The following is a 23,005-nucleotide window of genomic DNA, read 5'->3' on the forward strand; positions in this document are numbered from 1 at the left end:
AAACTCCAAACTCTTAAGTGCGTTCATAACGTTACTAACTTTGGATCATGAATTGAATAATTCTTTTTGTTCCATCTCGGCTTTCTTCAAACGTAAGCAATTACTTTTCCTGGTTTTTCTGCCCTCTTTTTGTGTGCATACTTAGCTTCCCGGGAAAGCTTTTCTGTCGAGGTAACCCAACTCAATGAAGTACTTAAGCACCGAGCGGCTTCCCTCATTGTTGAGAAAACTTACGCTATGTACATCATGAGGAGAAAAACCTTGGAAGAGGCCAAAGTTGGTATCATTGATTTTGATGCCGAAATTTCTAAGGCCCATGAGCTTGAGTTAGCTGCTAAAAGTGGACTTCCAGCGAGATCTGATGCTCCTGGTCCTTCTGGTTCCTGTTTCGAGTTTTCGAAAACTGAAGAAGAATCGGAGGATGATGATGCCGAAGGCCAAACTGGCGAAAATGTTGAGCCATCGGAGGATCCATCTACTTCTCTCGGGGGTGTGGACACTTCTCTTCCTCCTAGTTCCGGAGATACTACAGTTTAGCTTTTCTTTTCTTTTTCTAATTCATGTACCTGTGTCGTTTTGGAATGTTTTTGTAAATAAAGACATCTTTTTCTCTAGTATTGTTTGAGTCTTCCTTTCGTTTGAATACCCATGCAGGTCTTTAATCTTTGCATTTTCTTCCTTTTGCTTAAGAATTTTGCGAAAGATTTTCTGTTTGCGTCTTATTATGTGAAGCCATAGATGTATTCTCCCCAAAAGCATTTTGGTTCTGGGCATCAACCCTTTTACGTGAGGGCTTCTATAAATATTTGCACAAGTTTACTTTTTGCGTCCTTTCGTATACGGCTTCGGGTGTATTTTCCCTGAAGGCATTTTGATTTCGAGCATAAATTCTTTCGAAACCAACCCTTTGACGTGAGAGTTTTTATAAAAGAGGGCCCTCTTATGTTTACGATTCTCTTGAAGAGGACGTCTCATGTTCATTACGGCACTAGAATTTGAGGTACTTGTTTAACTTTCAAATAATAAAGTTAATTCATCGTTCAGACAAGAAACAAGATAAAAACAAAAGGATTTCATTTCATTTTATTCCTTCTATTTCAAAAGTACATAAGCATTTGCTATGCTGAAAAGAAATTGCCATTACTTGTGGCTAACGTGTACAACTTGTTTCTACGGGGTTGGTCGCGGAGTCCCCGATCCCGATGATGTAATTATGTTTTCGGTTTTTCATTTCTCGATCGATGTGGTAGTCATTGTTTCCGTATCCACATATCATTCCCCCCTAGTGTTCGAATGCGAAGTGTGTGAATTGGTACACTGAAAGTCTTGAATCTTCGAAGATTCCACTAATGAATTGCTAGATAATCCTTAACTTGGTAACACACTTTCTTCCCCTCAGGAATTTATGCTATTGAGCGAAGGACTATCTAACAACTCTCTAGTGGTTTGTTCTCGTGAACGGTCGGGTAACCTTTGCTCAATAGCAAACTTAACTTCCTAGTGAGAATTTCCTATAGAGCAAAAGATTATCTAACCATCCCCGAGTGGATCTTTGCTTGTGTGCCTTGCTATTAAAGGTCCTATTATTGATGTCTTCGTAGTATGCTTTTTGTTGCTGCCTCGTTAAAAACTTTACTAGAAAAACCCAATTGGGACAAAAATTGAATGAAGGAAAAAAGAGTGCAGCACATACTTTCTGATCTGATAATGCTTATCAACAATAATATATTTTGAGGTGAAACACGTTCCAATTGTTGGGCAACATTTCTCCATTCTGGTTCTCCAACTCATATGTACCTTTCCCAGTGATAGCTGAAACCCGGTAGGGGCCTTCCCACGTTGGACCTAGCTTCCCCACGTTGAGCTCCCGGGTATTTTGAGTTACTTTCCTTAGGACCAAGTTTCCTGCTTTGAAATAATGGAGGTTGGATCTTCGATTATAATACCGCTCTATTCTCTGCTTTTGAGCTGCCATTCTTATACACGCCAAGTCCCTGCGTTCATCGAACAGCTCCAAGTTGAATAATATTGCTTCGTTGTTCGATTCTTCATCTGCCTGGAAATATCTCAAGGTAGGTTCACCTACTTCCACCATTAAAGCTTATGCACCGTACATAAGGGAAAAAGGAGTTTCTCCTGTGCTCGACTTGGTCATTGTTCAATATGCCCATAGAACACCGGGTAATTCTTTGGGCCAATTACCTTTAGCCACTTCCAACCTTTTCTTGAGGTTTTGAATAATCACTTTATTCGTTGACTCTGCTTGACCATTTGCGCTCGAATGATAGGATGAAGATGTGATCCTCTTTATTTTCAAATCTTTGAGGAACTTTGTAACTTTTACACCGATAAATTGTGGCCCATTTTCACATGCTATCATTTTTGGTATTTGAAACCTGAAAATTATATTTTCCCACAAGATATCGACCACTTCACGTTCTCCGATCTTCTGATCAGGACTTGCTTCCACCCACTTAGAAAAATATTCAGTCAAAATTAAGAGAAATCTTACTTTTTCGGGAGTCGGTGGTAGTGGTCCGACGATGTCCATCCCATATTTTATGAATGGCCACGGGGACAGAATCGAATGCAAGGGTTCTGCCGGTTGATACACCAGTGGTGCATAGTGTTGGCACTAATCATATTTTTGTACGAAGTCTTTGGCGTCTTGTTCCATGTGGGGCCAATAATATCCTGCCCTTACTAGCTTCAGCACTAAGGAATCTGCGCCTGAGTGGTTGCCGCATATCCCTTCGTGGACCTCTATCATGACATAGTTAGCTTCAGATGTCCCTAAGCATCGGGCCAACGACCCTTGGAAATATTTTCTATAAAATTGACCTCTCTTGAAGTTATATCGCACAACACCCGGGATACTTTGGGGTCTTCTGGTAATTTCCCGTGCTCGAGATAATCAATGATTTCATTTCTCCAGTCCCAACCCAAATTAGTCAAATTTACCTCATAGTAACCATCTGCATCTATGACTAGTTCATCAGTTGTACTATAGTCCCGGATTTCGATCCTTTTATTTCCGTCGATGATCATATGTTTTCTAATGCATTTGCTTATGCGTTATCTTCCCTTGGATATGAGTAATTGACCATTCCTGGAATTGCGCCAACAAAGCCTGGACCTTTACTATGTATTGTTGCATGTGCTCCTCTTTGGTTTCGAAGATCTCGTAGACCTGATTTACCACCAGTTGTGAGTCGCATTTGATTTCGATGACCTCAGAGTCAAGTCCACGGTCCAATTCGAGCCCAACAATCAAAGTTTTATACTTGCTTCATTGTTAGTTAAAGGGATCATTCTGATGGCTTGCCTTAGGGTTTCCCCCGAAGGCATGATTAAAACTATTCCGAGCTCGGACCCTTTTGCGTTGGAAGCTCCGTCTGTAAATAAGGTCCTAACCCCCGATGTCAATTCCGACACCATTACTGCCTTCTTGGTTGCCAAAGGCAATAATCCCAGACTGAAATCGGCCATGAAGTCAGCCAAGACTTGCGACTTAATTGTAGTCCTTAGTTTATATTCTATGTTGAATTCACTCATTTGACGGCCCATTTGGCCAATCTACCCGAGAGCTCGAGTTTATGAAGGATTCTCCAAAAAAGGAAAGTACATCATGTCTATCGGGTGGCATTGGAAGTAGGGCCTCAGCTTCCGAGCGACAACTACGAGAGCTAAGGCCAGTTTCTCACTCATAATGTGGGTAGCTACTCTCATTAAAATTTTACTAACATAATAAATGGGAGATTACGTACCTTCGTCCTCTCGGACAAAAACCGCACCTACCGTAACTTCCGAGACCGCAAGTTAAACTAGCAACATTTCATCGTCTTTTAGTTTTGAAAGCAATTGAGGGAATACTTCTTCAAATCCCTCAAAGCCTGCTAGCACTCCGGGGTGAATTCGAAATTATTTTTCTTTTTGAGCAGTGCAAAGAAGCGATGACATTTTTTTGATGACCGAAAAATGAACCTGCTCAAAGCTTCCAATCTCCCCGTGAACCTTTGGACTTCCTTCACATTTGACAGTTGGTCCGGGATGTCTTCTATGGCCCTGATCTTATTGGGGTTTACCTCAATCCCCCTTTGTGATAACAAAAATCCCAGAAACTTACCATAGCTAACCATGGACGCGTATTTCTGGGATTAAGTTTTATATTATGCTTCCTCAGGATGTCGAAAGTTTCTTGCGGATGTTTAAGGTGATCGCCTGCATTCAAAGACTTAATGAGCATATCGTCCATATAAACTTCCATAGTTTTTCCTATTTGATTTTCAAGCATTATGTTCACGAGCCGTTGATAAGTGGCTCCGACATTTTTCAACCCGAAGGGCATCGCATTGTAACAATATGTATCGAAATTCATTATAAATGAAGTCTTCTACTGATCTTCCGGGTTCATTTTAATTTGGTTGTACCCGAAATAAGCATCAAGGAAACTCATTAACTCTTGCCCGTACGTGGCATTAATCATTGATCGATGTTTGGAAGTGGGAATGAGTCTTGCGGGTACGCCTTATTAAGGTCTTTATAATCTACACACATGCAAAATTTATTGTTCCTCTTAGGAACTACTACTACATTGGCTAACCAGTCTGGATATCTTACCTCTAGGATCAAACTGATATTAAGTAAGAGGGTTACCTCTTCTTTGACGAATCTATTCCTCGCTTCGGCAATATGGTGTTTCTTTTGTCTTACCGGAGATACATTGGGATCCAAGCTTAACCTGTGAGTTTAGCTTGCTCCAATGCTTTCCATTGTATGATATTAGCCGAACTTCCTAGATCCACTAGAACACGTTTAATCTTAAAATCTAGCACATTTAAAGAAATTACCAGTGCATCGTTGTGTAGTAGTAGCAATCCGTCTGCATCCTTCTCGGTAAAAGTGATATCATCTTCCCCGGAGCCTTTTACTATGAGTTATTGATACTTTCGTCTTCTCTGCTGCCGAAAAGGCGACCCTGTTAATCTCATTCCCTCCAAAGATCATGTTGATCATTTGGCATGAGAGATCTTTTCCTGCTTTTGAGGGTTCTGCGTTGTCCCGGTTACAACCATAATTGTTCTTATCTCGATCACTTAAGAATTCTTTGAGGTGACCAATCTTCAATAATGTTGCCACTTCTTTCCGGAGGTGTCGGCAGTCCCCTGTCTGGTGGCCATTCATCCTATGGTATTCACACCATAAGTTAGGATCCCTCTAGCTGAGATCAGATCTCATTGGTCTCAGGAACCATGCCTCATTGATGTTTATCATGGCTGACACGAATTCCACTATACTGATGGTTGAAGTTATATTCCGATAACTTGGGGTAAGAAGGGTCCTATGACCCTATCATTTCGTTATCCTGTAGTGATCTATTGTTCCGACCGCGATTAGTCCTCTTGTCAATGGAGAACTTGTCCACTATCCGAAAGCCTCTCCCACGGCCTTCGGTCCGTTTGTTGGACAAAAACCAACCCCTCAAATTTTGTCTGTCCATGTCGTAATCATCCTTTAATTTTTCTTTGTTCTTCTCTCGTCCTTTGGTCGATGATGGAAAACCAACCTGATCATTTTCAATCCTTATTTTTGATTCGTACCGGTTGTGGACATCTGCCCAGGTCGTTGCTTGAAACTCAAGCATGTTTTCTTTCAGTTTATGGGAAGTGTCTGAACTTTTCGGATTCAATCCCTTGGTGAATGTTTTAGTTAGCCATTCATCCAGGACAGCTGGGAGCAATATTCTCTCTTTCTGGAACCGGGTAACGAACTCTCATTGTAACTCGAACTCTCCTTGTGCAATCCTGAATATGTCAGTTTTTCGCGCATGCATTTTTGTCCCCGGCATAAGCCTTAATGAAAGAGTCTGTGAGAATTTCAAAGGATTCTATGGAATGCTCGGGTAACAATGAATACCACGTCAAGGCCCCCCTCGTGAGAGTTTCTCCAAATTTCTTTAGCAACACAGAATCAATTTCATGAGGAGCGAAATCATTTTCCTTCATTGCCATTGTGTAGGTGGTAATATGCTCCTGAGGGTCTAAAGTTCCGTCATACTTTGGCGCTTCAGGTATTTTGATCCGGTTCAGAACTAATTTTGGTACCGCACTTGGCTTGTGTGTCAATTGAGTATACTTCTTTGAGTCCGGACCTTTCAGCACTGGTGGCGCGTCTAGGATTTTGTCCATGCAGGCGTTCACTTCCCTCATAAAGCATAAAAGTTCATTCTTGAAAGGATTGTTCTCGTTATTCAGGCCGGATCCGCTCCCCCCACCCCCCATCGGAGCCAACTTCACCCCTAAGAGTGTTTTGTCAACCCTCTGCGTTGTCTGGTTTGCAGGAACATCAAAAGGAATTAGATCTCATCTGTTTGCATTATTCGAAGCCCCCGACAGCGCCTGCTTCAACTCTGTCATAACCTTATGTTGTGTGAGGTGGCCTAGAATGACCGCCTGTTGATCTTACAAGACCCTTACCGTGTCAATGACATGTCCCTCATCAGTACTTGTCTCTCGAACCTGTCGAGGATATTGCCTTTCATTCACCGATATGTTTCCATTCCCATCATTGTGGGTGTCACTGATTGAATCCTCAAAATGAGGTTGATCCCCTCGAATTTTGGGATTGTGCGTGTTGTTAATAGTATTATCTGCCATTTCTTATAATTTTTCTAAGACAAAATAATCAGAACACATTAGTAAAAAAGGCAAGGATCAATTTAATTGCATGGCTGTCTAAGCCCCACGGTGGGTGCTAAACTGTTTATCCGTAAAATGGTACAGTTAAATTTATACGTAATTTCTAAACAAGTGAATTAATTTGATCCTGAAATAATAAAATAATTGAAGAATTATGCAATACTTAGCCTTAAGATGTAGACGAAATAGCAGAAGCAACAGTTCCAGAAGGGTTTTCGGGCACAATAACAATAAAATCAAAAAGTAAGAAAAGAAGATTGTATTAAGCTTTGTATTAAATATAGTGTAAGTTTGCTAGAAAATTCGTGTCCTTTACAATGATACTGATCTCACTATTTACTTCTATGTCTAGGAAAGGAGTACCTAGAATGGTGCCCTTCTTTAATATCAATTATGAGGGTCATTAATAAAGAAGTAACGGTGAGCATAAATGTCAAATTACCTATAACGGGTAATCGCTCTTAATACCGGAGTATATTCTTTATTAAATACTACCGGGCGCAGAGCATTCATCACATCTTTATGAGTGTTATTCTTTTCATGACAAGCGGAATAGTTGCCTTCAGTTTTCGGTCTTCGGCCATCCCCCGTCTTGGGTTCCACGTGTCCCTTTTTTGGACAGCCACGTGTCATATCATAGTTTATCCTATAGAACTATGAAATAGTATTAATTTTTGAACAAAATCACTAGCATAAATATGTAAGATCTGTTGTTGTGACACCCCAGGTAAATCTCACATCGACAAAATACGGGAGAAATATTGGATATTTAAGTAACAAGCCTTAAACTCTAGTGATATGTTTTAAAGTCATGGGAGTCTAGGTCCAAAGCGGACAATATCACTAGTGGGTTGGGATGTTACCTGTTGCATCAGAGCCACTTTACATGCAACGACATCTCAGGCGCATTCTACATCGTCAAAATACGGGAGAGATGCTGGATCTATAAGTAAATAAGCCTTAGACCCTAGTGACGCATTTTAAAGTTGTGCGAGGGACAAAGCGAATAGTATCATTAGTGGGTTCGGTTGTTACAATACTGATCTGTTTCTATTTCAAAAAGTTATTCATCTCTCTTTTTCTTAAGATCTCTGTTCTAAATTGAGTTGATTTCATTTTTGAACTCGGTACCTAACTACAAAAGTATTGCTCACTCGAAGAATTGTCACAAACCTATATTGTATACAGAGTTGCTGAAAGTCCAAGTCTTCCAAGTGTGAGAAGAGTTAGGCTGAAAATTGTAATTCTAGATTGAGCCAATTTATTAAGCCATAACACAATAGCTAAAGATTAACAAAATTAATCAACCATAGCATGTAATTAATTAAAGAGGCTACTTAATTAGAACACTTATAAAAGATAAAATTGTTTGTATAACTGTAAGTAAGAGGAGTATGATTGCTGCCACAGTTGAAACTCCAGCCCAAGGACTATGAAAATAATTGTGCCTCAAATTTGCCTTCATTCTGTTCCATGGTTTTTGACAATGTTGAACTACTTTTCTGCATTCTTCTTTGTAATAGAAATCAGATGAAATAGAGACCCCTTTCCCAATTTTATTAAATAAGTTAGCCACTTCTTTGTCCTCTCCTATCCTGTTCCTAATAACTCCTTTTAAGCGAAGCAAATTCACATCTTTTTCTGAGTCGATAAGATGATCCATGAAAACTGCATAATCACTGAAATATCTAGAATGTTCATTAGGTGACTGTTGCTCGTAAGCTATGAGATTTCTCAAGATAGTCTCAGTATCATCAACGACTTCGAAACAAGGAATTTTCATCAATCCATTCTCGAATTTAATGTCAAATAAACTTGTGCAATCTTCAAAGTTGTCTTCCTCCAAATAAGTATAAACAGTTCCAACCTTTGTAAAACTAACTCCAGCTTCACAAAGCTCTGTTGCATTTGGCATAATGTCAATCCATATTAAGCTTTTCCCACAATGTTCGATTTCAATGCTAGGATTATTCATATCTGAAGGGTGGCAAGACATGTGTACTAATTGAAGTATATGTTTGATATTTTTGGCATTACCTTCATTCTCAACAAAGGATGCAGGAGTAATCTTTGGTAGGGAAGGAAGAAAGGCACACTTCACCATTATTATGAATGATGTTTGATCAATATCCATTGTCATGTCATGAAGTTTGGCGAGGACAAAGAAAGGAAGTTGGTTTTCTAGCAACAACAAATCTCGACGTACTTGATTATCTAAGCAACCTCCACTGATAATTATGTCTTCTCCTGTTGGAATTATTCCACAACACTCTCGAATATACTCAACCACAAAACAACCATCAAGCAATAACATCAGCAAAAATTCACCAATATTATCACTATAAAAGTCATGTATATCATCATAACACTTACGCGCTTCATCTTTCAGTTCTTCTATTTCTCTGATACAACCTTCCACATCAATCCCTTCTTTCCTTCGGAGAAACCGTTGTAGGTACATCAGTTTATACTTCTCAATCGACCGAAGTTCAGTATTGTGTTTATGGTAAGGGCCAATGGTGATCAACATTGGCTTATAAGCATTTGGATTTGATTCACTTAACCCTGCACTTACTTTGAATATGGTAGTTGATTTAATAGACGGATTGTTGAAATCCTTAAAATTTCTATCATATATTTGCTTTGCAGATTTAATTGCTTGCAACCTTGATTGATCTTGACCATTTGTTTCCTCTATGTCGATTAAATAATCCACTTTCCTCCCTTCTTCAATCTGTAATTAATGAAAAAGAATAATAAAAAAAATTAAGTATTACTTAGCTTATAAATGATAGCATAAAAGTGAAGGACACAACATATATAACTTCTTTCCTTAAAAGTCTTTTATGATATTCTTCCCCAGAATTTATATCACCTTGCTTCAAAATTAGGATAAATTGATTTTTCTTTTATTGAAAAGATAGAATATCACCGTGTGGACATAACATTACATTAAGTTACGAATATAACCCTTGAAGAATTGACCACTATTCTAAATATAGTAAGACAAAGAACTGTTGTTCAGTGGATGTGCGGATGCAGGATTTGAACTTTTTGGATTCAAATTAAGAATTCTACGACATCGCGTCTAATTTACTGGGTTCAAATTCTCTTTTTGCACTTATTTAGCTGGATTTTTAACATATATATATACAGGGCCTAAGTCGAAGTTACTGGGTCCAAATAAACCATAAATTCTTCATTGGCTCCGCCCCATAAAAATAGTACGGTATAGCCAGTTTTTGGACTGGTCATTCAAAAATAGTCAGCGTTTACCAAGTCAATAAAAAATAGCCATTATTTTGCTGCAATAGAGTCAGAGACCGGTCCAGCATAATATACTGGAATTTGGTGCACCTGTGTATGAACTCCAGCATATTATGCTGGACCGGTATACTTTGCTGGCTCCAGTATAATATATTGGAGACTGGAGCACCGGTGCTCCAAACTCCAGTATATTATGTTGGACCGGTATACTTGCCGGAACTCCAGCATTATGTACTGGCGTATTTTCCGGGTTTTGAACAGTATTTTCGCTCAGATTTATCTTTACATGAAAAGTGGCTAAATTTCGATTACTTTTGAAACTGGACTATTTTTAAACGACCAGTTGTAAATCTGGCTATTTTTGAATTTCTTCCCTCCGCCCCGGCCAGTCAGACCATTGACTTAAAATTTTAAGAGAGTAAGTTGACCTGATACAAATATTTATTTGGGAGTCAGGTACATCTCTCATGAATTATTACAAGTTTTTTCGTTTTAATTAATGCAAACTATGTAATTATACTGAATGACCTTAGTAAAACATCTTATGACCTTAGTAAACAGAATTAAAGAAGTATAGCTTGTTTTTGCGTGTGAGAGAGAGAGTGTGTGTACCTCATTGTCTGTAGCTTCATTTACAGAAGTTTGATAAAGAAGTGGAATTTGATGATCCATTTGTGTAATCTCAATATGATGTGACATTCTTCTAATTAATTCGATAACTTTCTTAAAACTGTAATTTCAACAAGAGAGAGATGAGTTAAGAAATGGAAACACAAGAGAAATATGTTATAGAGTGATAAATTGATAGTGACGAGTCATATAGCCGACTCCAATTATCTTGAGTTTACATGTAGGTAATAGTAGTTATTCCACTAAAAACTAATTTTGAAACAGAAAAGTAAGAGTATAGCAAGATAAACAAACTAAGAGAGTAAATCGCTACGAATAATAATTTCCTCAAAGATATAATTTTGTAGTCTTGAGGTAATAAGGAATAGAAAGGAAAAATAGGTAGCAAAGAATGTAATTAATTTATTGTGCAAATATAGAATGAGAAATGCAGAAGTACTTGCCTCTTTCTTCGTCTTGCATGCGTTGTCCTGAATTAGGACGAGAAGGAGAAAGCAGATTTATAAGAGGAGTGCGAATAACAATGGATTTTTTAAAGTCTTCTTTTTATTGTATGCAGACAGTCGAAAGTCTTCTCCTCGGCATAGGCGGATTCAGAATTTAAATTTTATGGGTTTAACATTAAAATTGTTAACATTAAATATTTTTGGAATTATGGATTCATGTCTACTATTTTTTATAATTTTAGTAAATTTTTATGTACAAATTTACGCACCGCATAAAAAATTATGGGTTCAATTGAATATGTACATACAATACTATATCCATCCCTGCTACTCGTTATCTGATATCTGCATAGAAAAATTTCACATTGCGAGATAAATTAAAAGACTTTCTAATAAAAGCAATTCCATACCCAAGGCTCAAGCCCGAGATCATTTATCACTCCACCGTAATCATGATCGATAAAAGTTAAAATTATTACAGTTGATGTTCAACGTGCGAGGAAAAAGATGTGAAGAACCACAAATTGTTATCTTTCTTTGACTCGTTCAATACCAGAACTTTCCCTGCAGCTGGCCAGCTATATTGCACTCATAAAATTGACTTTCTTTTTCAAACTTTTGAAGTAAACGCCACCTAGTTGGCACCTCCAAATTAATACTCTCCCGTTTTATTTTATTTTATTTTGGTTATAGTTTGTTAACACAAAGTTTTAGAAAAAAAATTAAAAAATTTAAATATACCATATTGTTTGTGTAGTTATAAAATTTTCGAAATTTATAATCTTAAATAAATCATAGTATTTGTGTTGCTATAAAAAAAAGTATTTAAAAAATATTATATAAAATAGAGTCAAAGAAAATAGAACAGAACGAGTAATTGACAATAATAATTGTGAACACCCCAGGCCCCAACCAACTTAACGTTAAAATAGCACGGATTAGCCAACTTTCTGATTGGTAATTGAGAAATATCCAGCGTTTGCAAAGTCATTAAAAAATAGTCACTATTTTACTGCAGCACGAAAAGGTCCAACATAATATACTGGAGACTGGAACACCTGTATGAACTGGAACACGGAAAGTTTCAGAATAATATATTAGAGAATGGACACCTGTGTATGAACTTCCAGCATGTTATACTGGAATTCACATATAAAAAATTCGAACTCCAACATATTATGCTAGAATATTTTTCGGACTTTGAATAGTGTTTTTGTTCAGATTTATCTTTATATGAACAGTGGTTAAATTTCAATTACTTTTGAAACTGTAACTATTTTTCAATTACCACTTGTAAATCTAGCTATTTTTTAATTTTACCCCAACTTAACTCTACGAGATTTGAGTCGACTCATTTGTCGATTATTTGCCATGTGCTGTATCTTTATGCCTCAAAGATCAATATTAGAGAAAATTATCGATCTGTATACTATAAAATAATACTACTACTAATCTAGTAATCTTGCCCGCATATTCGTTGTTTTTTAGCTTTCGAGCCATTTAAACGTAATTGTCACTTTCATATATAATTAGATGAAAGGAATTTCTTGAAATATCTGAAACGGTATTCTGAACAAGAAATTTACTAGTTGGTAGTTCAAATTAGGAAAAACAAACTTGAGGTTCATTCTCTTGAAGATAGGTAAAAGGTTAAAGCATTATCTCTCAAATGGTTTGATCAATGCTAGTCAAATGGGATAGACATAGGCTCAGAGGCCATTTAACATTCTACACACACGACACGCCTATATATATATAGGCGCGCACACACTCAACCACCTGATCAGCCAGGAGACCGTCTTTAACTTCTCTATACATGGGGATCATTGGGGAAAGTACTCCCAACGGAGCAAAGACAAGCTTATATCGCTGATGACATGCTTCCTTCAGACTCGGAGCTTAAAGTGCTTAGCTGAAATCATAGGGAGAAGGGCAAATATCTTTTCGGATGATCAGCCACACTGGCATTGAGACACAGTCCGGACTCCCACGGGGGCAGCAGTGAGGAATCTTGAACAATGAGCGAAAGCCAAGTGTTACAACCTGTGAAGTTACAACGCCCGCTTTTGTTAGCACATATCATTGGAATTTGAAATCAAAGGTTGCAATCAACCCATTATTTAACTATATAATAAGTGAAAGGTTCCTTGGACGACCAAGGGTATTCCGGTAAATAAAATTTTCTTTGGGGGCATTATGGTAATAGCGTAACCTTATTGACTTCCAAGTGTCCTACTTGAAACACAACGTGGTTTATCAGCTTAGCTTTTCCTTTTGGTTGCTCTTTGCAATCTGAGAGAATTCTCAGTTGAAAAGAAGAAGAAATGATAACAGAGAGGTACACTAACCTTTTACCACTATGCTTTTGAAGCTGGGTCAGCGAAACAGCAATTTTAGCACCAACAGAGGCATTATTTTTCACGAGGGCAATGTCTGAAACTTCATTAAAGAAACTCGAAAGATGGGACAAACTGAAAGAAATAATTCAATTCAGGTTGTACTAAACAGATGATTAAAATAATTTATTGTGAAATTTTTCTTTCTCCACCCAGACTTAATGAATGATTTGCAAACTAAATAGCATAGAGCAACATCAGATAAAGGATACTTGAAGCCAGAGATGCTCCACCAGTAAGTTCGTTCACTCTTGCAAGCAAGAATGGAGTTTCCGCATTGCCACTTATCTTCTTCTCTCTGAGGTTTGCAATTCCATCCCACCATTAATATGTCAGAAGCATGTGGAAAAGGCAATTAAGGTTCAAAGAACCATGTGCTTCCGTAAATAAAGAAGGATTCAGCAGACTTACCGTGCTTCTTGGAGAGCTTGCTGTATTGCCGACTCAATCAAATGTCCAGAAGCAGAATGCTCCCTTGGAATGGGGACTGCTATCAATATTCCACTCTTCCGCTCAAGTCTTATGTTTGCATCTGCAGTCAAAGTTAGAGAATACAAAAATGCTATAATTAACAAGTAAATGAATGAAGGTTGGAATAGGTTCAGGGTTGCTTACCTATAACTCGAGCACAATGTTCTGGCGATTCTACTCGAGCAGGTGCCTAAGTTTTATGTCAAAAGATAACCAATTAGAAAACATGATGTAATGTTTATTATAAATACAATTAAGAAAAATATGATCTCGTGTTAACTGAAATTATATGAGACTGCTCATAAGTTATTCAAACATTCCAAAAGAAAAGAAGTGATCTATTCACCTATGCTAACTAATATGAAATCAGTTTCTTCTGAGCCTCCCATCATTCCCAATAGTCAAGGGGGGGGGGGATGAATTTTTTGAAAAAAGAGGAAGAGAAGAACCCACAATTTGACCATGTTAGTGTTTGGTGTTGACGGACAGCACATTTCAGCATGTAACAATGTTTGATCCCTTTTTTCTATACTTCACTCTTTCACAGTTCAGTATAACAATTTACTCCTTCCATTTCAGTTTATACGGAGGTGTTCACCGAGCATGGTGCTTAAGAAGGAAAAGAAGATTTTAGACACATAAACTGAATATATATACCCTACCAAAGGTAGTCTTAGAACTTGTGATCTTAAATATGTCATGACATTCCTATGGCTATAGTATGTCATTACTCATTCGGGGTAAAATGAGAAGTTTAAAACTAAAGAGTTTCCAAAAATAGAAATGTATCATTATTTTTGGGATAGACCAAAAAGAAATGAGTGACATTTAAAATGAGAAGAGCGAATACTACACAAGAAACTATAAGTTAAGATTATTCCATTACAAGCATAAGTTGGTCTACTTTTCATATATTGGGAGGGTTTCCATGACTTTTAACAGTCCACTTTGTTTGTTTAATGAAATTTGTAAACCATGCTAATTTTATGATGATTCCCCTTTAAAGTGAGTATATAGAGATCTCCTTATCAAGAGCCTGACAGGCAACTCTTGAAACATTGAGAGATAAACCATACTCCAGAGACATTATAAACTATATGGCTGTCTCAGTTTACTTCTCTCCTCATTTATCCTAAGTCAAGTAGTAGACAGGACATAACATATTCTGGCATTTCCGTTCTTCGAAATGTTAGTTTCCAAAATCAAAGGCAGATATAGACTTCTAGGTTTGAGAACATGATGACATTTCCCAAAACATTGCTGTCTATGCTCCATTCTTTACACCTTATGTGGTATAGGGAATTTGGTTTCAAGGCTTTAACCTGAAAAGGGGGTTACTTAATACTAAAGAACTGATGCCAGAAGAGGGATGTAAAACTGCATTTTGCTCTAATAACATAACTGGTTTCAACAGAGTATCATCAAACAATTTTTTTGAAGCTCCTCTCTTACAGTTGGATCTTAGTGCATGCATGTCCTCTTTTACATCTTGTGGAGCAAATGCTGTACTAATGTAAAAAAATCTTTTCTAATCATTGAGTAGAGCAGTTAGAAAGGGACCTATATGATCGAAACATAGGAGTTAATCATAGGGTTGATGACAAAATGTGAACCTTGCAGCCACTGGTTTGTGTGAAGAAAGCAGGGAACTCATCGGTTTGATAAGCTGCAACAGTAACTCTTTGAGTTTCCTGCAGGTCAAGATAGGAAAAGAAAGGGTTGATTTTCCAAGTCATCCGTTATAATATGTAAGAGCTCTGAAGTAAAATAAGAATGTTGGTACAAACCAAATATTCAAGTGTTCGGGGAATATCTAGTATCGATTTTACACCAGCAGAGATCACAGCCACAGGAGTAATTCCAAGCTCGGTGAGATCAGACGAAATATCCAATGCTGTAAAAGAATAAATGCATAAGAACTACTCAAACATAATAAATAAATAAATAAATGCAAACAAGAGAAGAAAAGTTGAAAGCTAAGGGAGTTGCTTATTTCATTACAAAAAGGTTTGCTACCTTAAACCAAAAAGGCTTGAAGAGATGCTCTAAATGACAACCATGTAGAGAACGGGTTTATTAGAAGCAGCCTAATACACCTTGTTAAGAAAATGGACGTTAGGTCTAACTCAACCTCAAAAACTAACTCATGAGCTGAGAGACCAAGACAATACAAGGAGACAACAGTCCATAGGGAGACACTCTAACTCTCTACACGCACAAATCTGGACATCTAGAGCGTGGATAGCATAATATGAGGGCCAATATTGGATAAACCAAGAATAGGGATGGGTTTGTCATTGATACCATGTGAGAAATAAAGCCACGTGAGATGAATAATATTAAGAAAATGGACGTTGGCTCTAACTCAACCACTTAAAGGCTAGCGTATGAGAATTGTCCAAACCATGTAACGAGATAATAGTTCATTCCCTCAACCTATGTAAGAAACTCTTACACCCCTCCTCCGCAAGCCCAGGTTAAGACATTTGGAGCGCGGGAAACAAGTAAAGCAAGAATAGGGATGGCACTTACTCTGATATCATGTTAAGAAAATGGACTTTGATCTTAACTCAATCTCAAACGTTAACTTATAAGGTAAGGATTGCCAAAGACCATTTAGGTAGCAAACAGTTCATAGTGATGGAGACATTCTAAGCACCTCATATTAACAAGGTCCATAGATCGAGATCCATTTACAAAAGTTGAAAATCATTATTGAGCCAATATTTGGAACTAATCGGTAAGATAATCATCTGAAGAAGCTCTAATTGCTCCTGGTTACAGGTTGGAGTTGAAAACCCACGCTTAGTGCAATTCATGCTTTATTCATATTGTCATACTGATGATACTACTGATCATTTACCAGTCTATACACTAAAATGTCCTTGACATGCATCTTGTTTTCCATTCTTGATTTTTATTTATCAAACAAATATTTGTTTGCCAACTCTCAACAAATGATCAACGCAATTTGGCAAGCTACCATTCTAATTAAAAAATCAGATGCTACCAAGCAAAATGCATAATTCTAGCATCACCACATAGACGAAGCACCAAAGCCCATATATAAGCATTGATTTACTCACTGTTCTCTCCATGTCTGTGAACTCCTCCAATACCACCAGTGACAAATATTGGAATACCAACCTACAAGATACGAAGAAACTCTTTACAAAAGATCAGGATGAATCAGGAAAAGAAAAAAAGCAAAATACTAGAGAAATCCATATGAAGGCAATCATCACCACTGAAGCAAGATACATTGTTGCAGAGACAGTAGTTGCTCCATTCTCCCTGCCTGCCATCTAGAAAAAAATACAAGAAAGTAACTTAGAAAAACTTAATTTGATAGCTTTGTGGCGGCTTCCCAAGAATATTTGGTAGGATCCTGGCAGATATCCAAACATATGCTTCGCACTTTTTGCAAGGGAACACTTAGAGATGATGCATATATCTAGCCTTCTATGGCTTAAACACATGGAAAACAGATGCCGGTCAGAGACGAAAGGTAGAACCAAATATAACAATGTCCAGAAGATTGCACACCTTTGAGTGCTTAATAATACACTTCAATAGTGCAACATCAAAAAAGTGTGTGGTATCATCATGTGTTCTTGGTTCTTTCCACCCTCCTTATTATAATTTTTAGCAACAGCACCCATCAAAATTCCGCTCCAATTAAAAGACCAAGAATATTATTCTTTCACTCTTTACACTGAAATAAGAATATTATAATCCCATCAAGGATGGAATTTATGAGATTCATTAAGGTGGTTTGTTCATAATTGTGATGATAATCATGTCGACTGCTGTGATTAGCTACTGATAAATTTCTTGTAGGCCTATATGACAAGAGAAGTAAGTCTTTCGTAGGGGGTTACGCAAAATTGTCATAGTGATATGAGTGGATTTATATTACCAGGAAAGGTTAGTATGAGGGGGGGGGGGGAATTTATAAGTGTAATCTTGAAGAGAAGTACTTCACAGGAATTGAAGCAATCTTATCATAGGTGGAGGTTAGTGGTACATGGTTAGGAGAGCATGTCTAATAAGAGAAAAAGATTCTACTGAATCGCGAACAAAATCCAGGCTTCTGGAATTGATGCCTTCAGGAATAAACCAAATAAGTGAATGATCAGTTCTCTTTCAATGTGAAGGCTGACATTGACAATACATGATTTGCACTACCTAACAAGTGAGACGGCTCAAGCTGTTTGTGCCAAGAGCTTTTTCGTCATCTTTTTCGTATGGTTTCTGAAAAGAACAAAGAATAAGTAAACCTTCTTTTAATTTAAAAGTCACACTTCCCTCAAAATACTTAAAACTGTGGTAAAGGGAGGATTAAGCAAGAAATAACCACTTTTTGTTATAATATAAAAACTGTCTTCCTAGAAATATTTGGAACTGTAACAAGGGAGTGTAAAACAAATAAACATAAGATAGTGCAAGCTGTGATGAAGTACATTTGTATACTTATGCAGTCATCATAAGACACATAGTTCTGCCGCATACATTACAAAACAAGCTATCCGTGGCATGCTATTTTCTCTAGGTTCATGAAGCTTTTACATGTCACATCTCGACACAAACACACAAAAGCTAGTGAAAATTAAGTTTCAGCAGTCAAAACAAATATTTTACTGTAGCAAAAATGATAAAGGCAAACAATATATAATTTCCCAGACTAAGTCACGTAGTTTGGAATTGACTTACAACAACTGCAATGTCTCTACTAGCAGTTTTCCGAGCTTTGCTACCAAGGCGTGCTAAAATCTCTAGTTCTTCTGTAGTCAAGCCTACCATAAAGAATATAATTCATGGTTAAGACATTTTACATGCTACAATGAATTTCCCAGTTAAAAGAAAGTTAGCACAAGAGTAAGACAACTCAGAACGTAAGGTCATGCAAGTATTTCAAGTTTTTTTATTTCAGAAGTTCCACAGAATTTGAGCCAAGAGTATCAGATTTAATTTGACAAGCAGATGATTACCTGTCCCAATGGCTATTAGTTAGTAATGATGTCGATATTGTGGAGATCTCGTGTTCTCATATTTCTCATTTCCTCAAAAAGTGCAAGTTTAACAAATAAGTTATGAAAGATTCAAAACTGCTGTAGAACATAAAGTTTTGGAATTAATTAAGTAAAAGATGGAAATGGTTTACTGCAGTGAAGAATAGATGTTCTCAGAAAGGTTACTTCTATGCCAAATTGTTCATCTTTCACATTCCATTCCAAAAGTATTCCACTCCATTTCAAATTGCTAATCTTCAAATTGAACACTCACAGAAACCGTCCGAGTAAATTGGAATGATCAAGAGTTTCGGACAACGGTCAGATGCTCATGGAATATGCGTCAGCCATATGCTAGTGCTGGAATATGATTGAGCATAGAAGTCAATGTACATTAATGTAGCAGAGTATATTTTCAAGAAACTCTAGTCCCTTGTAAAAAATCAATTTCTTTCATAAGGAAAAAATGTTGTAAAGCATTCACCAATTTGATTGAGCTACCAAATATCAAAAGTTAGCATGAGTATAGAGTAAATAGATAAACAGATAAAACATAGACAACTTGGTCTCTATTGATAGTTAAAATGCATATTAAGAAGCTAAGAACAAAGAGGTTGGTGTTTATTGCAATTACTATTCCTCGAGCACAAGCAGAGTGCCCATGAGGTCTGTGGACACTTTAAGTTTAGGAGAAACGGGATGAACTTAAGAATCCTAGCAATCAACCCCAAAATCGTGCAAATGTACCTCCAACCAAGAAACGAGAAAAGAAGAAAGAATGATAAAGAAAAAAAGAGAGAAAAAAAGCCTCAAGTGGACACCTATGCATGGTACACCATCCAGAATAGCGATAGTTGCAGGTACAGCTCCATTCTTCCTCACAATGACCTCCAACTCCTTAGCTGTCTCAAAATTCTGAGGATAAGGCATTCCTGGAAACAGCAAGAAAATCCATAGTTGGAGCTACTATACATAAAACATAAATGAGAAAGTAATACATGTAAGGTTAAGTAAGGCCAACTACTGAAATGCATTGTCGCACGGTTATAAGTCTTAATCTCAATCTGTCAGCATGTTCGACGCGCAGTAAGGCCACAGCTGATGATGTAAGACATTGATCATTCAGGTAACACTTTGTTGTCACTATATAAATTTAACATGGAACTCTACATCTTTTATTTTTCTATTTTATTTGGGAGAGCAGGGTACAGGGAGGAAGAATCAATATCAGGGGCGGACCTAGTGCATAAACGGTGGATTCATCTGAACTACAGCTTTTAGCTATGACCTTTTGTAATGTGTGTGTGTGTGTGAGTGTCCATTAAAGTTGGTATTTTAATAAAAGAGTGCTTCAAGGGAGCAGTGGGTGCAAAGACATTTTCTCCTCAAGCCAGTTAAAATTCTGAATCCACCGGCTTTTCATCCTGCGTCCGCCCCGCATGGAGATCAAGTAAATTTTATTTCTAAAATTAGTTTAACAACATTATTTCTCATCTATATTTCCATTACATATTTTTTTTCTACTCCCTAGCGAAGTACAATATTATATTCACTAACACAAGCTTTACATTGTAATAATAACTAATACATAAATTTTTTCTTTTTTTTAGAAGAGAGAAATTTCCGATGACCAGTGGCACACAGTTCGAAACTCGGTGGAAAATGGGTTTGCCCCTCTACTTAAATACAACGCTTTTGCCTGCGTCAGGGTTCGAACCCACGACGTGCGCCTAACCCACACATCACAAGTTGTGCTCTTACCACTAGTATTAATTACTGGAAGTACATAATTTCCCTTCAATTGTAATAATAACAGAAAACAGACAGTATACGCAAACGATAATAATTGAGCAAGAAGGTCAAAATCTTCTTCACTTAAATACAAGGTTATTGCCTGCAGCAGGGTTCGAACTCGTGACGTGCCCCTAACCCACACATCACAAGCTACACTCTCACCACTAGTACTAATTACTACAACATAATTCCCTTCAGTAGTACTACTAATAACATGTAGACAATATAAGCAGACGATTTAATTGAGCAATGAGGTCAAAATTTTCACGTACCATGAGATATTATGGTGGATTCAAGTGCAACAATTGGGCTGCCAGTTTTTAGTGCTTCTGATACCTCAGGTGATATCTTAATCCACTCCAAATTTTCACCATCAGAGCCAGCCTATAAAGCGTGAGAAAGAATTCATCATCAGGAAAAATTAGCATTTTTCCACTAACTAAAATTGAACAATAGAAATTAAACATTGGTAATCTGATTAGTATTTAACAACCTCGGAACCTGCTTTTGAATTGCAAAAAGAATAATTGTTCGTAAGAAAGAGTGATTTTTGGAGCTACCTTAGAGGCAGAAACTTATGAAGTGTCCATTTTGCTTAAGATATAACCATAAATTGAAGTTAATTGTTCGGAAAAATAGCTTTCCATAACTGAAACTGGAAAAAAAATCTCAGAAATTAAGGCATTTGTACTTTGATTACCATATCAAAATCACGACCCTGTTTTTGAATTGCAAAAAAAAAAACGTAATCAGTAGTAAGAGAGTGTGATTTTTAGTGGTACCTTAGAGGCAAAAGCTGCCGAAGTTAAGTGTCGAGTGAGGATTTCGAGCCTAGAATTAGCGGAAGAAGCCATGAATCAGTTTTGATTTCAAAGTAAAATTCACAGGTGTAAAAGGGAAAGTAGGGGGCCGCTGATCGCATTGTCAGAATGCGACTTGTAAATCTTATTTTACGGATCCGGCTTATATGCGACTTATGTATCACAATTACTGAACCAACTTTAGTTGGGTAAAGTTCGGTAGAAAATGATAAATGATTCCTTAGCAGTTTTGTCCAATAATTTTTCCAAATGTGAGCTTTTTCATTTTCGTCTTATATTTAATAAATTTTAATTGTTAGTTTAAAAAACACAATATCAATATATCTTGAGGAAAAAATTATATATTAACAAAAGAGAATAAACAAGTCAAATCAGTATCTTTAAACTACTCACCCTTTCATATGCTTATATTTTACTCGGTCATTGATCGACAATAGCGTTTGGACATGAATTAGTTAATATTTAGGAAAATATAATATTTAAAATTAAGTTTAATTTGAAAGTATTTAAATATGAAAACACATCTGAAATTTTGTGACTAAAAAACTTTAAAAACTTCTAAAATCTACTTTTTAAAGTTCAGATATCATATTTTACTTTTGAAGTTGAAGTAACATGCCAGCTTGATAAACAAACATAAATACGTGTTTGGACATAAAATACTATTTTATTATTTGTAAGTACTGAATTTTAGTATTTACGTATAGTACTAATTTTTGTTCATAAGTGCTTTTAATTATAAAAGGGCAAAGATCACTTTTAGCCCGTTGTCAAAACTATTTTTAAATTTGATAGCTGCAAAAGTGTATAAAATTTGTATATTACATACATACAAAGGCTGTTATTTTGAAAGCGGTTATACAACATCATTTTTTCACTATAAAATATCAACATTGGTATTTCAAACAGAATAATATTAGTTTGAATGTTTATTTTATGTGAAAAGAACTTTCACTTATATATCTTCTATTTTCACAAACTAGTTTTTCAATAAGAAATTCATGTTGAAGCACAATTTTTTTTTTAAATTGAACTACTTTTCAAAAACCAATTCAAATTAAACAATTCAATTATGGATCTAAAAAGACTAATACAAGTGTTCTCCAAATACATTTCCCTAAACGTAGTGTAATATGACAATTTTACTTAATTTTTGAAAATACATAATCTCCCAAAAATCTTATTCATGGTCAAACGACTGAAAATCTTCAAATATTACTTCAAATATTCGAGCTGACTTGACTTAAGGAGAAGGTTTCATCCAAATGATTTGGCTCATAGACTATAGTATCATTGCCATGCCCGTAAGTTCAATTAGAAAGCTATAATACGAAGAAAAAAAAGGGGAAAATAATATTTCTGGTTGAGTTATTGTGTTATTCCAACTTTGATCCTTATAATATTTAGTTTAGTCACATTTTGCTTTCAATTAAAAAATATATGTGGTTTCATCCATCACTAACGGGACTA

The 23,005-nt window shown here is 36.6% G+C and overlaps 2 protein-coding genes across 4 annotated transcripts; both read right to left on the reverse strand.

The window, feature by feature from the left end:
• Positions 1 to 7,982: 7,982 nt before the first annotated feature.
• LOC107794178 (UPF0481 protein At3g47200-like) lies at positions 7,983 to 11,145 on the reverse strand. Of its 3 annotated transcripts, none has more exons than XM_075233478.1 (3): positions 11,039 to 11,145; positions 10,578 to 10,695; positions 7,983 to 9,432 (listed from the first exon to the last, which is right to left on the reverse strand). In XM_075233478.1, the coding sequence occupies exons 2-3, from the start codon at positions 10,662 to 10,664 to the stop codon at positions 8,032 to 8,034; spliced, it is 1,488 nt and encodes a 495-aa protein (XP_075089579.1). In that variant the 5' UTR covers positions 10,665 to 10,695; positions 11,039 to 11,145; the 3' UTR covers positions 7,983 to 8,031. The 3 variants fall into 3 exon arrangements, with proteins under 3 accessions (XP_075089579.1, XP_016472131.2, XP_016472130.2); XM_016616645.2 differs by lacking the exon at positions 11,039 to 11,145 and having other exon boundaries at positions 7,983 to 9,263; positions 9,365 to 9,432; XM_016616644.2 differs by lacking the exon at positions 11,039 to 11,145 and having other exon boundaries at positions 7,983 to 9,272; positions 9,365 to 9,432.
• A 1,498-nt stretch (positions 11,146 to 12,643) lies between these two features.
• Positions 12,644 to 21,655, reverse strand: LOC107794177 (pseudouridine-5'-phosphate glycosidase). Its single transcript, XM_016616640.2, has 13 exons — positions 21,497 to 21,655; positions 20,987 to 21,098; positions 19,742 to 19,852; positions 18,622 to 18,704; positions 17,154 to 17,213; positions 16,995 to 17,055; positions 15,696 to 15,802; positions 15,522 to 15,599; positions 14,053 to 14,098; positions 13,849 to 13,969; positions 13,650 to 13,735; positions 13,390 to 13,474; positions 12,644 to 13,084 (listed from the first exon to the last, which is right to left on the reverse strand). Exons 1-13 carry the CDS (start codon positions 21,566 to 21,568, stop codon positions 13,078 to 13,080), a joined length of 1,029 nt encoding a protein of 342 aa, XP_016472126.1. The 5' UTR covers positions 21,569 to 21,655; the 3' UTR covers positions 12,644 to 13,077.
• Positions 21,656 to 23,005: the final 1,350 nt, after the last annotated feature.

The sequence above is a fragment of the Nicotiana tabacum genome, chromosome 16 (assembly GCF_000715075.1).
Source record: "Nicotiana tabacum cultivar K326 chromosome 16, ASM71507v2, whole genome shotgun sequence".
NCBI lineage: Eukaryota > Viridiplantae > Streptophyta > Magnoliopsida > Solanales > Solanaceae > Nicotiana > Nicotiana tabacum.

Excerpts from the sequence above, each read along its gene's own strand:
- LOC107794178 (XM_075233478.1), bottom strand. The coding sequence starts at position 10,664 with ATGTCACATCATATTGAGATTACACAAATGGATCATCAAATTCCACTT. Across the intron at positions 9,433-10,577 it reads ATGAAGCTACAGACAATGAG|ATTGAAGAAGGGAGGAAAGT; the intron begins GTACACACACTC and ends CATTAATTACAG.
- LOC107794177 (XM_016616640.2), bottom strand. The coding sequence starts at position 21,568 with ATGGCTTCTTCCGCTAATTCTAGGCTCGAAATCCTCACTCGACACTTA. Across the intron at positions 15,600-15,695 it reads CCCGAACACTTGAATATTTG|GAAACTCAAAGAGTTACTGT; the intron begins GTTTGTACCAAC and ends CTTGACCTGCAG. Across the intron at positions 13,970-14,052 it reads ACATTGTGCTCGAGTTATAG|ATGCAAACATAAGACTTGAG; the intron begins GTAAGCAACCCT and ends CTTTGACTGCAG.